This window comes from Fringilla coelebs (genome assembly GCF_963513975.1).
Source record: "Fringilla coelebs genome assembly, chromosome: 9".
NCBI lineage: Eukaryota > Metazoa > Chordata > Aves > Passeriformes > Fringillidae > Fringilla > Fringilla coelebs.
The window spans coordinates 24,301,825-24,320,078 of NC_140067.1; the positions used below are offsets into that span (position 1 = coordinate 24,301,825).

General features: G+C 44.0%; 1 protein-coding gene across 1 annotated transcript in view; it reads right to left on the reverse strand.

The window, feature by feature from the left end:
• Window positions 1–350: 350 nt before the first annotated feature.
• Window positions 351–18,254, reverse strand: part of NIBAN1 (niban apoptosis regulator 1) — a gene marked incomplete at its 5' end in the record, with an annotated part of 52,283 nt that continues 34,379 nt past the window's right edge. The window contains 9 exons of the mRNA XM_084211066.1: window positions 351–4,452; window positions 5,114–5,225; window positions 6,113–6,220; window positions 6,763–6,873; window positions 8,875–9,036; window positions 9,285–9,468; window positions 10,264–10,430; window positions 10,525–10,629; window positions 12,929–13,044. Of these exons, the coding sequence (XP_084067192.1) occupies window positions 2,795–4,452; window positions 5,114–5,225; window positions 6,113–6,220; window positions 6,763–6,873; window positions 8,875–9,036; window positions 9,285–9,468; window positions 10,264–10,430; window positions 10,525–10,629; window positions 12,929–13,044 (2,723 nt within the window). The 3' untranslated portion in view covers window positions 351–2,794. The remainder of the gene's footprint in view (window positions 4,453–5,113; window positions 5,226–6,112; window positions 6,221–6,762; window positions 6,874–8,874; window positions 9,037–9,284; window positions 9,469–10,263; window positions 10,431–10,524; window positions 10,630–12,928; window positions 13,045–18,254) is intronic.

The window sequence follows — 18,254 nt, forward strand, 5'->3', positions numbered from 1 at the left end:
GCTCACTCCTACGGATGGGGCAGCCACGGCTTCTCTGGGCACCCTGTGACCGGGCCTCAGCACCCTCACGGCGAAGAACTTCCTCCTAAATACCCAATCCAACGCTCAGTTTGAAGCCGTCCCCCCTCACGCTGTCGCTCCCTGCTCCCCTAAAAACTCCCCTCTCCGTGCTGGAAACACCGCCGTCACTGCCAGCTGCCTGAGGAGCGTTTCTTTAATAAAACCCCCCAATTATCACACAAAAGCAGCCTCTCAGCAATGGAAGGGAAGAGCGTCTTTATTTCCGTGACAAGCGTTTGTACAAAGTTCCAAGCAAATACAATGTGTTTCATGTCCTGGCCCTTGCAACCCCATGGAATTCCACACCCCAGCCCGCTCCCCTCAGGGCACCCGACTCTCGGCCGTGGGCCGTGAAAAGCGATTTATTACGGTTCCCGGTTTGAGAAGGAAACTGCGAGAAAGCAACAATAACGACAGAATGGCTGCATTATTATAATTTCTGATCAGTGGTCCCACGTAACCTTGCAGATTGCTGAGCTCTTCTAACCAAGCTGTCGCTTCTAACCAACTGTGGTAAAGACTAGAAAAGCACTACTTTATCCACTTGCAAAAGGGCAGAAAATGCCCAAAACGAGGAAAAAAGTCCCATGGCCATGAGGAACTGGAATTTAAATTATACAGGCTGAATCTTCCCCATCTTTACCCATCTCTCTAGTGAAAAACATCGGAGCATCTGCATTCAGCAATGCAACACGTATCACAGGAAAATATTAGCCAGATCTAGGCCTGCCACAGAAATAACTCCAAAATTACCATTATGGAAATACTTATGCAAAATGCTCTCTGTACAGATGTGTGTAATTCATATTAGAATGAATTCGTTTCCTTTTGTAGGAGGCTGCAGTCTTTTTTGCTGCTATGCTGTCTTTCATACAAAAAAAGTGCTAAAACCCCATCATGTCCCCTAATTTTAGCATAAAAGGGCTGCTTGCTGCTGCTTAACTCTAAAGCACTTCATAAATTTGAAATCACTTAACACTCAGTACCAATTAAAAATAGTTAATGATTTGCAAAAGGGAAGCAGCTGACAGTGAAATAACCAGTGATTTGTAAAAAAAAAAAAAAACCAAAAAAGTCTGGCAGTGGTTTGTATGTTTCCAAATTAGTATTTTTGCATGAAATATAAGGAGGAAACGAGTCAAAGTACTTCTGCAAGAAAAATGTCTGTGACCTTCACGTTTCCATACCACAGTACAGCTTCTAGAATAAATAGGAACTGCATTTATTTTACTGTAGTGACGAGAGTAGTTTATCCAGTTACTCAATAAGGTTCCTTCCTCACACAGTAATATTTGCCTGTTCCTCTAGTGTCAATTTTCTGTTAGTATTAAAGAATATTTTGATAGCATTTAAAGACTTTGCACAGTTTGCTGAAGTTAAATGCTAACACATATTATGCTCCCAGGACTTTGTTATTTCTTCCCGTGTCTTTATGGGCTTAAATCCTGCAGTCCTTGCTGCAATTATAATTAATCTATGACATTCAGAAACAGGTTTAAAACACCAGGCCAGAATTTCAAGGTGCCTTAAACTGACCTCTGAAGTGAGGTCTTGCATTTGAAAGGCCAATTTACTAAAATACTGGGTTTCATCTCCAAGCTTTTCTGTGCAAACTGAGATGCAAAAAAAACATTTAAGCAACTCTGCGCCAAGATCATGGCTTGATACAGATCGTGTGTATGAAAGCAACTCATTTTAATAACTGCTTTTGTAATGTGATTCTGCCCTCCAAAATCTAAACACATGAAAAACAACCTCTGGTTGCCTGTCACTTCAGTTAACATCTGCATTAGAAATTAGATTCCATGGTTCTAGTATTTCACAATTGTTGCCACTTATTACATGATTTCCATGCCTAAAAAGGTCTACAGACCTGAGTAACTCAGTGGGAATGGGAATGGCAGGACTCAATATTCTCTGTGAAGTAGCTGTAGGTGAATCTATTTTCTGGTGGGATTTAAACCAGAGAAATGCTGCCTAATGGTTATAGTTATTGTAAACATTCTCTTCTCTCCCTTCCATAAAACAAAACAAAACAAAACAAAATAGCCATAAAGTGCTCTGGAAGGCTAAATAACCCTGAAGTGCAGAGTGGGACTGAGAAACCTGCTCCCATACTTTCCCCTTTTTAAATACAGCAATAAGAGAAAAAAAAAATTAAAAATCGGAATATTTGCTCGTCTTTGATATCTGCCAAAACTTGAAAATAATTAAGTAATCCGTTTGCAGATTTTGCACAGTGTGGTTTTTCAGCAATCTACTAAATCAACTATTTGGTTCTGTTTGCTACTAAAAAATGTTTTTATTTCCTGTATACTGCATGCAAATACTAAAAGCATCCTCGAGTACGTATGTACCAACCACCAGAATCAGAGCGGTACTTGTCAAAACCATGCATTTAAAAATCAAGAGGACCCCTAAGAACAGCTAAGTTGTTAAAATAAGTTGATGATAGTTGGGCGTTTGAAGCATTCAGTGGTCACGTTTCCAGACTTTTTCTCTAGCTTTAAAAAGGAGCAGAAGTGACAGATGAGATTCCTCAGCAGTAATCTGGTTTTAACCAAAAGGAAACCCATCACCCATCCTTCAGGAAGGGATTCGTGGGAAACCTGCAGGAGCTGGGGACACCAAAACAAAGCACATTTCCTCCAGCCCCGACCTGAACAAGCGTTCAAAACCGAACAGGGATTACTGGAGTGAATAGGTCCTGCAGGGCTGGCCTGAAAGCTGCTCTTTACTCCTCAGCGTTTTGCTGTGCAGAACCATCTTCTCGGTGTTCTTCTGGGAGAATCGCTTTTCCTCCCGTGCTTTGAATTCCTGCCTGTGAAGAGGACTGATCTCCCGGCTCCCCCTCTCGCCGCCCAGGCTCTGCGTCTGCCGTGCGCTCTGCCCTGGGCTGCTGCGGCTCCAGGGACACCGGCTCCAGCAGTCCTGGGCCCGGGTTGGCTCTATCCAGGATGTGCACGTCCCTCGTGGCTGCATCTGCAGCAGGGCTCGGAAAAGGGCTCTGTGTCCCACCGTCCTCTGGGACAGCCTGGCTGTTCCCTGTTCCTTCCTCCGCACACATCGCAATTCCCGTCTGTTCCTCTGGCTGTAACCTCTCGCCTCCCGCACCTGCGTACCACACACCTGGTTTGCTCTCCACCTCTGCCTTTGCCTCCTGAGGCGGAGCCCAGCTCTCCACCAACCACGGTGCTTGTGCCCCCCTGGGCACGCTCTCTACCCTCGTACCATCTGCCCCCAGGCTGGCTGAGGACGGTCGCTCCTCCTTGAACTCCACACATTCTGCTGCATCTTCACTCTTCATCTTCTGGCTCACCTGAATTTCTGCCACAGCCACTTCGCTCAACTCGTAGTTCCCATTGTGGTGCTCCTGCAACTTCAGCAGCTCCCCCTCACAGACCTCCTTTATCTTCTCAGCTGGAGTATCTGCTGGGATCTCAACTGTCAGCGTCAGCAAACTCCTTATCTCATTCACATCATCGGGGGATTTACAACTCTTTTCTTCTGACTGGCTTTCTTTTTTAGGACTATCCCCAAGCTCTGCTTTCCCTGTCTTTTCATCCTGGGCAACAATCTTTGTCTCAGTACTCTCACCGCTTTCTTTTTTACTATCCCCTTCAAACCCTGTTCCTACTGCATTTTCACTCTGAGATAATTTTCCCATAGTTTCATTTTCTACCTTGTTTTTCTTTTCTGCACTCCCTAAAATCTCTGTATCTGTTACACCCTCAGGTGGGAAAGTGAGCTTTATCTCAGAAACTTTTTCCTGTGCTGTGCTTGCTTTCTCAGTGCTGCTGACAGACACAGCAGTTACTGTTTGACTCTCTGAAGTCACCTCTTCCTCCACGGCTCCTTCAGGTACCTTCAGCTCTTTTTTAGGGCTGTCTTCAAATTTTTTTATTGCAGTGTCAGTCTCAGAAGCTACTTTTTCCTCCACAGCTTTTTCTTGTGCCTTGAGTTCTCCCTCAGTGCTCACTACACACTCTGATACATTCTCCAATGCACTTTTCCCCTCTCCGGCTCCTTGTTTAGTGTGGCCAGCCGAAGGGGACTCCTGTTTGTCACCAATGTCTGTAACAGCCACTGCTTCCCTCCTGCTGGCCTGATCACCAGCTGCACCAACAGAGGCACCTGCCTCTTTGTCTGGTGACTTTCCCTCATCAGCATCCTTCTCCCACATGATTTTCCCTGTCACAACGAGTGTTTCGTCCCCGTGGCTCTCGGTGTCCGAGCCCTCGGCTCGGGGAGCTGGGGGTGCCTTGGCGGGGGTGCCCTGTGCTGATCCCACGGGGGTCCTCAGCTCCGTCAGGCTGGACACGCTCTCGCAGGGCACGTTCAGGTTATCCTCAAACAGGTTGTGCTTCCTCAGAACGGCAGCTTCGTTGATCACTGAATAAAACAGAAACACCAAACTGCTTTGGGCAGGCTGACAGAGGCACAGGGAAGAACATACAGTGCTTTCCCAAGTTTATGTTGTACATTTTGATATCAAAGACAACACTGATGTTGATTCTCACCTTCCTTTTAGTGCACATTTCTTTTCTGGGGATGGGGATTTTGTTTTTTGAATAATGACCCTTACTGCACTGGCATGAGTGAGTACTGGAAACTGAATCTAGCAGTTAATTTCATTTGAGGAAATTAATCTCTGTTACCATTACTCTTTTAAATTCTCTTATTCTTGCAATTGGCATAGTCTTGCCCTTTAGTCATCACCAAATCTGTACAAGTAAGGACAGAATCCCCCTCCTTGGCCCAGGGAATCGAGATCAAGTGAAGTTGCCATAATTACATTTTGTTAGAAAAAGGCTTGTGCCAAGCCATCACTCTTGAGTTCCATGGATTTAGTAAAGCTGCCCCATAAATCAGATTTTAGGGCTTGCAACACATCTTCAGTGAGCCAAATGAAAAAACACTGTAGGGACGTAACCACGAGTGTTGGAGAAAGTGGGACAGGAACAGCCAGGTGAGGGCTCTGGGAAGCTCTGGAGGAACAGCTCATGGGCCACAGGCTGCAATGTTATTCCTGTCACCTCAAGAATGTTCTCACCTTTCAGGGCCTCTTCAAGCAGTGTCTGATGTAAAATCTCTTCGTACACATTTTCTACTTGGATCACACTTGTGTAATCAGCAAAAATGTACTGCTCATATCTCTGCAGCTCCTGTGCAGGTAGAGAAGAAAGGAACACATGGAGAAAACCGAGGGATTCTGATTCCTACTGCAACCAAACAGCTCAGAGATGCCATGGAGCAGATCTTGCCACACCCCATGACAGCTCCTGGGGTGCACTGTTTGAACTATGACTCTATGAGCTAGCTACATGTGTCCACAATCAATTATGTACTTACCAAACAGTGTTCCTGCAGTACAACCACAGTTAAAAGCACTGCAGATCACTGCCTGCTGAAACAAACAGCTGCTGAGGAAATGCCTCACAACTTGTTTGTCCAAGGAGGCAAATCCACGGTGCATGGGAAATGTGGGGTTTGGTTTTGTTTTCCTAAAAGGTGTGTAACACTTTGAGCTCACTGATTTATACCCATCTGTCTAACTGAATCACTGTCATCAAGCAGCTGCTTGGTGGTCTATAAAAAAGTAAATTAAGTGACCTCTGCCCATTTCTAGAAGAGGCACCTACATAAATCACCTGGAGGTTTTCAAGTAAAAGGTCAGGACTTGGTGGGGCCTGTCAGCTGTGCCACACTTTGGCTTCTAGAGCTGGCTGCTCATTTCTGCAGCGGCACAAATACAAAAGGCTGGTGGGAAACTAAACAGGAAGGGCTTGTGGAAGTTTGCTGCACCACTGCTTCCTCTGTGACAGAGACATGAGGTGTCTGCACGCATATTCCAGTGATAAAATGCTTGTCCCTGTGCTCCACACCTACCCCCAACCCATGAAGTGGCACATCTAAGCACCGAGCAGGCAGGAAATCTGCACAGTCCTCTAAGAGAAAACAGCCTGACAGTGTTAAGGAATTACTGCCAAGATGCTGCTCCTCCCCTGCCTTCCATTATTGGTTTTTGAGGTTTTTAGTCCCAGACACCTACTGGTTTGCATGTTGAAGCCAGTGTCTTCTGCATTGTGGGCAAGGTAATCTGCACCAGTGCCTCCTGGAATATCTTCTTGCGGATGGTGCTGCTGTCGTAGTCATATTGCTGCCAAAACACACCAGAGAGAAACAAGCCCACGTGTGCCTGGGGTTATTCACCACTCCCACAGGGAACTGCTTCCTGTCAGCCTGTAGCTGCTGCATCACAGGTGCACAGGGTTGGAATGGCCATGCAGGTTAGTCCAGCTTCTACAAAATCACTCTAAAATCTACTGTTCTGGGATCTCTTTTGTTTCTTTTAACTCTTAGGCTAGAAACGGCCCCTGATTGCCCTCCCCAGGTGTTTCAGTACTGCCCTTTCTGAGAGTAATGAATCCCAGTGGAAGGCTAATTATAAAGTTAATTAAAATTATTTATGCAGATCCACAGCATATTAATAATCTGATTTACAATTAAAGGGACTGCACATGCAAATACTTTTATAAGTGTCTGCCCAGAACTAGGTTTTATCCCCAAGATGGGCAGCTTTGCTAAGTGCCACCAAATCAATATTTTCAGCTTATCCTCTTTCAAATACTGAGATACATTCATATAAAATATATTCTGTTTCCAAAAAGGCAGCCTGCAAATGTGCCACATGACATTTACCTTCAGCACTCTCAGCTTGACTTTTTCAATGGTTGTTGCAACTTTGGCTGAGTCTGCCTGGTGGCTTGGAGAAAACAACTGCTCAAACGTATAAACTGCATTTTCCATCAGCTAAAAATAGTAATTAGAAAAAAAACTGTTAAAGACCAGTAACATCAAATTTCTGCAAAAATGATACATGTAACTGTTAATTTAAATTGTGTTTCTGAGAAGGTGCTCTGAAGAGCACTGAAATGCTGCAATAAATAAATAAAATTAAAGCTGTGGTGTCATTATCATGCTGTCCCAGCTTTCTTGTACAGATCTGATCTCATATCCCCACCCAAACTGATGGTGGCAGAGCCAAAATATAGAATTGATTATCTGTGTATACAGACCACAGTCAAAACTCATTATCCCTAATAAGAAGACTCCCATTGACTTCTATCATTAATCATTAATAAACAGTATTTAATCATACTGCACATCATTTTCAGTAGCTTTCATTATAATACAAATAAATAATCAGCAAAAATCACACAGAGTGCAATCATTTCTCACAGAATTATGCTAAGCTGGCATTTACCATATTTTCAGCTTATTAATAAGAATATTATGCCCCTACTCTGAAGATATTCCAGACAAACAGTTATGCAAGCTATAATTGATTCTATTTAATGAGGCTTTGCCTTTTCTTTAGCTGTTCCCGTTCAAATTTTAACGTTTTCTTATTGGAGAAGTACCGGGAGATATGCAGGGGGGCCATTCCTTCAGCCAGTTGAGCACCGTGCTCCCAGATTTCCTGAAATTGGCCACTAGAGGATGCCAAGCTCCCAAGGCAAGGAATCCTGCTCCACCCTCCACCCGAGGTACATTTTAGCCAAATACTACACTAACACAGACATGTCTGATTTCACTTATTTATGAAATAAACGTCCATGGACAAAAAGGGAAACTACACGATATTTTTATGAGGAAAATACCAGCCTCTTAAAGAGGAAGATACAATAACAGCATGTTTAGAGCAACTCTTGTTATAATTTAACTTATTTCTTGTTAATTTGACTCATGTTCTGTTCAGGAAAAAAGCAACCTCTTGGTTTATATGGGATTTATTTTCTGTCTACTTCTTTGTCTTGACTCATGGTCTTCACTCTGTGAAAGACACTTTATTTGGCAGCATTTTGGAATGGTCCCCCCTGACAGACCCAGACATGAAATCAGAATTTTATTTCTGAGTAATTTCTTGGCTACTGGTCCTGGCTGTACTCAGAAGAGCTGCTTTTAGGAAAACCCTATCCCAGCACTGTCCTAGACACTTGTTTTCCATATTCATAACTTCCACTCCATGGATCTGGACCATCTCCATTTCACCAGATTACTGAGCAGATTAGTAAATTTCCCAAATACAGATTAAAATCACAGGATTCAATTTAGAGCTCCAAGGCCAAATCTGCCTTGTGATCTGGCAACTGAAATCAGTCTGCTGGCCATCTCCTCAGAGACTTCTGGCCAGGCATCCAGGAAGAATCCAGGAAAAGCAGAGCTATAGCCTGCACCAACACACACAATAGGGAACAAAGAGGTAGAGTTCAGTTTTCATCTGGAATGATATTGTCACCTCCACCAGTCCCCTGAAAAGTGAGGCTGGATTAAAGCATCTACACCCTGAAACATCTGTCTCTGAGTTTCTAACATTAATTGATTTAATTTATATTAGTGAGAAAATCACCTATCAAGGAGGACACATTCAATTTTGGTAAAACACATTTAATACCCTTCCTGAAAAACCGAGCCTTGAGAAAGGGAATCAGGTGAATTTTAGCCACCCCACTAGTTACACACACAACTTTCTTGGGTGCTGAGACACTGGGAATTCAGAACCTGAAAGTTCAGGGGAATAGATGATCCATGCAAAATTTTCATGCCTTGCTGAACAACTCACACATAGAGAGTCTCACAAATAGAAGTGTCAAGCAGCTTCTAGCTGGTTTTCTCAGGTTTTGTTACTTGAACCTTGCCTGAGAGACACTCTGAGGCTCTTTCACAGCTCTTATCAAGATTACTTTTGAAGCAGATTAGCAGGACAACCTAACCTGTTCTCCCAGGAGGAAAAACTGGATCTTACAGTACCTCTTGCATGAAGTTCTGTGTCCTCTGAATCACAAAATCAATGTGATAGACCTTGAAGCGACTCTTGAGGTCCTGCAGGAGCTCCTGGAGCAGGTTCACTTTCAGATAGCAGGGCTCCATTTTCACTGAGTTGAAGGGCAGGGTCATGAGCTGATCCACGTTCTGCATTCCCGTGCAGGTTTTGAGAGAAAGCAACCAGGGGTGAATTTTTAATAGAGAATGTAACAATTTGGCTTTAACCCAAACTCTGGTATCTGCACTCCAGTTACACAAATACCACAAGACTTTCTAAATGACAAAACCAGGTGCTCACACGCTTCCACCTGGGAAAGCAAATCCTGCTGCCACCCAAGGTCTAGCCCAGAACATCCTTGTGCTGATGTAAAGGCTCCAGCTCTGTTTTGTCTTACCTCCTTTAGCCTGGTCATGTCATTGGTCTTCTGGAAGTCCTGGATGATTTCATTCACTTCCTTGTCAAAAAGCGCGCGCACTTCCGTGAATCCGGAACTGACGGGGCCCATGAGCTCCTCCAGGATGGAGGTGAGGAACGGCTGGATATTCTCTGTGCAGCACTTCTGGGCAGGCTCAGAAACACTGGCTGGAGGGTCACACAGGACAACAGTTGCATTTAGAGACAGTGAAAGAAGTTATTGGAATGTATCTCTTTATAGTTAATTCAATGGTTTTTGTATTTTTCCCTGGAGTCACACCTCCACAGAGGTGATGAGGGTGTGAAAGGAGTTCACAGCTTTATGAGTGACAATGAAAACTCTTGTGCCAAGCCTCACCTAAGCAAACACTGCAACTGGGGGCACTGTGAGGGCAGAGAAATAGGCAGGTCTGAGTATGATTACCAGCTATTTATTTATTTATTTGACAGCTTAAGCAACACTAACAACATTTTGCCTGCTCTTTACCATTCTTTTTTATATTCATAACAAAATTGTGATTACTTCGCATTAAATAAAAAACACTTGAGTAGCCCTTTGACTTAAATATTCTTTGAAAGCCCATGTACTTGTCACATAACCAGAACCTGGTTTTGTGGTGCATTCCTAGAGATCAGGTCTTTTAATTATGCTCACGTGACCTGTATCTTCACTACCTAAGACTGTGCAAATGCAAATGAAAGCAGAAGGAACAACTCTGATTGGGATACCCAAAACCTGTCAGCTCCAATTTGAGAAGACCTGGTATTTTCACAGACACAGTGACCACAGGTATCAGTTCCCACCAAAGGCAGCAGAGGCTCGTTTGTGTTCTGAAAATTGATGTCTCCAGTTGGATTGTGCAAAACACACAAGGATTTCAAAACAAGCACATCTGGTAATTTGAGCAACACAATGGGAAATATTGGAGAATTGCTCCAAAGCACAGCTGTTCCTCCACTAACCTTTGATTTTTCCAGCTAAGAAGTTCTTGGAGTTCAGAATCTGATCCATGTCTGAACGAATGGTCCCTTCAAGAGTTTTTGCAAATTCTCTACATTCTTCTTTCAAGGTACTTAATCCTTCTGCCACCTGCTGCTGGACTAAGCCATAGGTTTCCTCTACGATCTGGATCCAAATCAAATTGAGAAGCAGAGATCAGAATCAGCACCCACAGAGAGCTGCCATGAGCAACAGCTACTCTGCAAGTGTCAGTCCTTACCCCAAACCAGGCCCGTTTCCTGTCATTCCTCTTTCCCTTCATTTTAGGCAGGATCATTGTCTGGAGGTTAGGCAGCAGTTCCTCCATCACCAGGTTGCTCAGGATCTGTATGGTCAGGAGATGAAAATGACAAGTTCACACCCTGTTCTTTACCTGAAGGCTGAGCACTGCAGCACAGAGTGATGTGTGCAGGCAGTGGCTCAGCTGTCCCTCCCTCACAGCTGCCAGGAATTACCCACAGAGGCTTTGCACTCTGTCTAGATTTGAACTGCAACTCCTTCCTTACCTGTCCCACTCAAATGCACCAACTAAATATGCAAGACTTAATAGACATCTGATTTTGGGAGTCTAGGCCTTCCTCTCCACGTTTTTATTTATGGACACTGTCTCTGGCCTGAGAAAGCTGCACCAACAGCCCAGCACAGTCCATATTGAGGATCCACATCCCTGCTGTAGCCACCTGCTGGCTGAGCCAATACAGAGTGCAAAAACACCCCTTAACGTTCCATTTTCATCATGCCAGGGCTTTTTCATTCATGTCCGTGCTCCCAGACACTGCACCTCATGTATTACAGCTGCCAGAGGGATCTGAGGCATGCACCAACACCAGCAAGGGAACTGGCAGGAACTAGAGCAGCACAAGTGAAGAAGGACTCTGACTGCAGCCCAGTGTAAAACAGGGCATAAACAGCCCATATGGAAATACAACACTCAATACCCTGCTGTAATATACCTCTAATATACCTCAAATACGCAATACACTTTTATTGGAGTTTCATTTAAGTACTTATAGATAATGCCACAGCAGCACTTCATATTCAGCACTGCTGACTCAAATGTCTGTCTAAAGCAATTCACTAATTCAGGTCCTAAACTAAAGGCTCCCTTAAAAAAGATCTTGTGAATAACGCAAACTATTGCAAATAATAAACGTGGGAACAGATCAGATAGATTTACGAGCCAAGGGAAAGGCATGGAACTCTGTCAGGGGAGGGTTAAGTTGGCTGTCAGAAAAAGGTTCTTCCCTAAAGAGTGGGGGGCACTGCTCAGGCTCCCCAGGGCATGGGCACGGCCCCAAGGCTGCCAGAGCTCCAGGAGGGTTTGGACAACGCTCCCAGGGATGCACAGAGTGGGATTGTTGGGGTGTCTGTGCAGGGACAGGGGCTGGACTGAATGGTCCCTGTGAGTCCCTTCCAGCTCATGATATTCTGTGATTCCACAATTTTATATTGTGAACAATCTTGAAGTCTCTGGGAACGTTTTTAAGGCATTGGTGGATCTTCCCTCAGGTGCCTGGGCTCCTGCTCCCACTCCAGCCATGCTGCAGCCCCAGTGTGCACTGACACTGCAGGGATTCAGCCACCACAAATGAGTGTCAGCAAATACATTTCTTGGCATTCTTCAAGGACTTTTACAGCAACAAATTTCAGCCTGCTTGCTCCAAACCACTCACTTAGCTTGGATATTTGCCTAAAATAATTATTATGTTTGGTCCAAGCAGACCATGAGAACACACTATACTTACAGAATGAATTATTGCTAAGAAGATAATAGTGGAACTAGGCTGGATGTCTTCTGATTACAGCTCTCTTGAGACTTATGGGTTATGAGTAAGATGTTGGCAAGCAATAGGAAAAATAAAGCATAAAATGAAACTAGCACTATAATAGCTCTGTAACACAAAGGAGGAGGGGAGAACAGAAAACCTGTCATGTAACTCTTAAAGTAAGAATTTATTATCAGATGTTAGCAGGGAACTTCAATCACTGACATGATGGCAGTGGGAAAGACACTGTTTATAGATTTTTCTCCAGATTCCACATTTCTCAGCATTTCAAAGGTAGGCTTCTTCTAAAACAGCAATCTGCTTCCTTAAAACAAACCACTCTCCTTAAGGTTTTTTCTGTTTTTCCAAAGGGAAGCCAGATTTCATCAAGGAAAACAGCCAGCAGTTGGCCTAAAGTAAACAAGTAAACATTTGCTGCTGAGTGCTCAATGTTTGGAAAAAATTATAAATCAGGGTGTAAATAATGCCCTGAAATTCATGTGGAGTGATGTCACTGGGGTTGTGGGGTAATCTCAGCTACCATGAGTGCTCCAAAGCCAGGTGCCCAAGTATGGACCCAAACTCTGGCCTTTGCATTTCTTTTCTGCAGAACTGAAGTACACAGATTTTTGGTGTTTTAGTGTAACTGTTACTATGCAAGACTCTGTTTCAGAAGTTTTTATTAAAAAAGAATTATCACTTACATATGAGTAAGAGATGTCTTAAAATCTCAGGTATTTCGATTTACGAAATTTTCTTTTTTAAGATGCCCTTTTTGCTAAGAGAAGTTATAATCTTCACAAACCTCAGACTCCAACACCCAAAGCCAAAAACCCCATCAGGAATATATTCTTTTACCTCTTTTTCATTGCCAGTTATCATCTCCCATGTGCCATAGTGGCCTTTCTCCTGCCGGAAGAACTGAATGGCCTCTAAGAACGCCTCCACTTCATACGTGGTCTGTTTGAGAAAGTCTGGAGAAAACAAAAAGTAACATAAAGGATTTACCCAGAAATAATCTTTAAAAATAACCATTATTTTCTGAGCCATTTCCCACTCCCCATGCACCTAGCAGTAATATTTTAAAATAATTTACTGAGCAATGTAAGGTGGCACATAGGAAGACTCTGAGAGCATGTGGCAGGGCCAACAGTTGGGAATTCTTCCTCTTTAGTTTACAATAATGACAGGCAGCTCATTGGATAAATTGCTAAATCCCGAGTTAACTCCCCAATAACATTATAGTTCCTTTGTTTTGTTAAGAAACTGAGGATCAAGATGGTTTTTATGGTTATACAACAAAAAGACCTCAACAAAAAAAAAAAAAAAAAAACCAAAAAACACCAAAACAAAAAACAAAACAAAACAAAACAAAAACCAAAAAAACCCACCATGCTTGTACCAGTTAAGAACAAAAACTCCTGACAAGATCATGCTTGATTTCCCTAAATATTTCAGGAATATTCAACCAGAGCTCTGGAATATCTGGTTATTGTGCAAGGCCACTTCTGCCAGATGGGAGCTCTTCCTGAGAATAGTGTGGTGGCCTGAGGACACCTTGGCCTCAAGACATGAAGCAGAGTGGCTGCTTGGCAAACCTGAGTGAGAAAACCATCCCCAAACACTTCAGTGATTGAAGTGCTGTGTCTTCACTATCAGAGCGTCAGGATTACTATCTTGTGGGAAAACAAAGCCACAAAGGCTTATTGTCCCCTCTCCAAGATTATTTGCTGCAGCCTTGAGCAGCTGAAGTCCTGTTGTGCACTCTGAGAACAAAGGAGGGAAGAACAAGAATGTTGATTCTCTCAAAGGGAATTATGCTGCCTTAGAAGGTACTGATACATACAAATGTGATGAGAAGAGTCAGGAGGAAGTCAAGCCTTGCTTGTCAAGCAACACTTCTTTGGGCTTGTTCATGAAACTCCTCAAGAGAGAAGCTTTACAGCAGCCTTGCATAAATGCCAAGGGCAATGCAGGGATTAGAGAAATTATGGGAAACATGGAGGATTAACACCACAGTAATGCCTGAAATATCTCCTCCATACACTTTAACAAAAACAAAAGCTACAGAAACCTACAATTAACTCCATCAGGGCTTTATCCTTGAAGCTTGAAAACTGCTTGAAAACTTCATGGTTTTAGATCTGCTCAGAGCCCAAATGTCAAAATTTGCCTTTTCAGAGTTTCACCTGGCTGCAATGACTGCAGGAAGGTTTGTTAAACACACTGAGGGGCAATAAACACTCTCTCAGTGCCACTCTCTTGATACTTTTCTTCATCTGCAGATATTTGGAGATCCAAAGACATAACACAAATTCTCCAACCTTATACAATGATCAAACAAGCAAAAAAAAAATCAGCCCGGTAAAATCCCAACCCTACCTTCACTGCTGCCTCCAGGATTTATAGCATTTGTCATGGCAAGTCACAAACCAGTATTAGTTGTAAATCAGGCTGTTCAGTGCTGAGAGAACATCCTCTGACCACAGTTTTAATGAAATAAGGGAGTGTTCCACCTGAGCAACTGAGGTGAAGCATTGCATTCAAAAACTTCTGTCCTCCCAAAATAAAACTGAAAAGATTTGGATGAGAAGAGGGCCCGGTTTGGCTGCAGGGAGGGAAAACTGCAGCTCCCACAGCCCTCCAATGATGACTCACATGTTTTCCTCCTTCACAGCTGTGCTCCCTCCTAACCCAAAGGGACAACAGACCATCCAAGAAGCTGGATCTTGGACCTACTGAGATGGTGAGGCACCAGTGCTGACAGGAGTCTGCCTGCCCTCTAAGATCACCAAGTTTTAAATCCATGCTCAAGGGAGTATTCTCTCTCTGTTCTGACTGTCCCCAAGCCTGTACTGCAGTGGGAAGAAGGTGCTAAAAATCCAAGAGTGATTCATTTGAATAGCTCATGGGAAAAACATTAAGCTGTAAGTGCCATAAAATCCCAATCCCACATTCTTTCCTATGCCAGTAAACACAGGACGCAAACACAATCATGGCAGTCTTGCTACAAAAACAACTCCAAGCAGAAAGAAAGCTTTATCCTTCAAGGCTGCTGCAGTTGCTTAATTTAGGCAATTTCATTCTCACTTTCCATAGGAGGAAAAGATTGCCTCAGTGATAAGGCTTTGAACAAGTAGATCCATCCAGTGCCGGGCCGTGCAGAAGCTGCTGGCGAGGCACACGAGACAGAAGCACATTCATGGACAGGGCTCAAGAAAAGGGAATTGTACCCAGCTGAAAGGAGCTGCCATGCACATTCTGCACGACCTCAGAGCCAGCATTCTGCCCATCCCATGCAGCAGTCCATGGAAGGGCTGGAGGAGGAGGGTGGCTTGGCAGCCACAGCAAGGCCAGGGAAACAAGGGCTGGGCTGTTGGGGGGGCCCCGCTGGCGTGCAAGGGAGCAGCTGGGCCGAGGGCCATGGCAGCAGAGCTGCAGCTGCAAATGGGGCAGGTGGCAAAGCCCAGTGGTGCCAGGGACGAGTGTTCACCAGGGGAAGGCATGATGGGTGCTCCCCTCTCCTGAAGTCCTCACAGGGGCTTCTTCTCAGCCATCCTGGCCCCTGTCCCGAGCCATCCATGTGTCCTGCTGGTTTAACGGAGGGGAGCAGCTATGGGGAGCTTGCTGCAGTGCTGGCTGCAGTATTCCTTACCCAAATCTCTCTTACAAAGCCAGGAAGGTTACTGAGTGTTCTCCAGCAAAAGGCCAGCGAGGCTTTACAGGTACCTAGACTGATACTGTGTGCTTAATCCAGGATGCCTTGCACCTGGAAAATCACCCAAGTATCTTCTCCAGCTGTTGATGAACATAAAACATCCCTTATGTGGGGAGATTAAAACAAAATTCTGTTTGTTCTCTTTAAACAAAAACAAAACAAACTACCTAGAGACTCTACATATCCAAGCATAGAGCCCAATTTCAATAACAGATATTGCTGGTGAGGAGGTTTAATCACTCAGATGATGATATTTCTTAATTACAAGCAAAGGAAGATGCCTTCATAACATTGGCATAGCTGTTGAAAACTGATTGTTTCCAAGTCCCATTTAAACTGTCCCTCTGAACAGTAACTGTCATTAATGGCACTTGGGGACACAGTTTAGTGGTGAGCATGGCTGGGTTAATGGTGGAACTCAGCTGCAATCCAGTAACAGTGAAGGGGTCTATTGACTGGATAAAGTGCTTCACCAAAGTGAACTCCACCACGAAGAATAACCTCAGCCTTTTGGCTGACATTTCACACAAGGCTGGGGCCCAAAGACACAGCTGAACAAGTGTTAAGGCAGAATCCAGAAGTCTGAGCTCACGGAGCACAAGTTTTAATTAAAGAAATGCTGACTCTGACATAACGCCCTTCATCTGACCACCAAAACTCAGGAGCAATCCACCCTGGCTTCATCTGCTTCCTGCAGCATCCCAGCCAGATTCTGCATGCAGGGAATATAATTTATAAGATCCTGGAATTCTTCCTGCAGGTAATTAATTGATATTAGCAATGTGGCACCCAGTGATGGCTGGTTTTGTAGGAGATGATCATGTCAGAGCCCACAGGGCTTGCCAGGCTCAGGCCCACCAGCCCCAGGAACTGCAGCTCTCTCTTCCCAACACAAGACATTCACAACCAATACAAAAACTCATGACTTTTTAGTTCCCTCCTACAAGACAGCAGGGCCCACAAATATCCTCTCAAATCATTCAAAACAACAGGCTTTGGACAAAGACTGGAGAAGGCAGGAGAACAATCACTGGAAGGAGATGATGACCAAGGCATCCAGTCTGGTGGCCTTTCACTGAGGAGGAGAATGTCACTTACTAATAATTTTTGGAATATGATAAATGAGTAAAAAAATGCATTTGATTTTAGGTGATCTCACAATATTATTTCCTTGCTTCCTCATCTATTCGATGGAGAGCTGGCTCTGGTGAAGGCAGTGCCAAAGCATCTCTCATAACTCCTTCTTCTTTGTCACTTTATAGCGCCTTTTCCTGGGATACAAAAGATCTCAGTACAGGTGCTGGTCCAGGGCCTTCCTTCTTGTGATGTTACAAATAGATAGTAAGAGGCAGATAAAGAAGTATTTGGAATTTGAAGTGCAGTCTCAAAAGCTGGTGCTTCCACCCCTCCTTATTTCCACTAGACACTTTTGCCCTCAAGAGAATAGATTTCATGCTAAGAAATGCAAATTACATTTTCCCAATTTTCTCAGCCTTCCAAGTCATTGCCCTCTCACCTTGGCATCTGTTTCTTTTGTATATATTTAGACTTGCTTTTCCCCTGCCTTCCACTATACACCCTCGGTAATTTAAAAAATAATCCATTTCTAACTATTTTTTAAAATTTATTTCTTTTAAAACAAAAGCTGGTAAAGAAAAGAAAAATACACAACCCCAAACCAACTAAAGAGACAGGAGCATGATACTGATGCTTCAAAGACAGTGCTCCCACTCTGCCAGCCTCCAAGGATTTGGGGTGGAGGCAGCTGGAGACCATCAGGGAACAAGAGACATTCCTGCAGGGAAGGAATCACTCTGCCAGCCTTCCAGCACCACAATTAGGGAACGCCCTTCAAATAAAAATAAATGAGCATGATAAAAAATTATTTCCCTTTCTAAGAGCTCACATGAGCTCCAGCATGTTTTAAGAGCTGCTGCATTTAGAAACCACAGACAGCTGGTGAAAAAGCCATGGCCATCAACCCCAACAAAATTAAACTGTGGAAATTCTCTCTCCAAAAAAATAAGCAATGGTCACAACCCACTGTGATGGCAGGTAAGAAAAGGAACATGCTTTGAACCTGGGGAGATGAGGAAAGCTCAGGAACTGCACCTCAGGAAAAAGAAGGTTACCTGGGGCTTGGGACATGGCTCAAGCACAGCTGAAAATGACCCTCTCAGTAAAAGGACACACATTTTACCCTCACAAAATGCTGTCCTGTGTTGTTAGCATCCAAACTGAGAACAAAGTGAGATATATAGGGTGCTCTGTGGTGAGAGGCATCAACCTCCCAGCTTGGGGATTTCCTGTGAGCAGTATGCTGTCACATTATCCACAGAGCATGTGGTGTGAAGCTGCTAACCACCAACAGAAGCTAGATGAGGTCACTTCCAAACACGATACAGCCCTGAAAGAATACTCTGTACTTATAGCAAATAGAGCTTTGCAGCACAAGTTCCTTCCGTG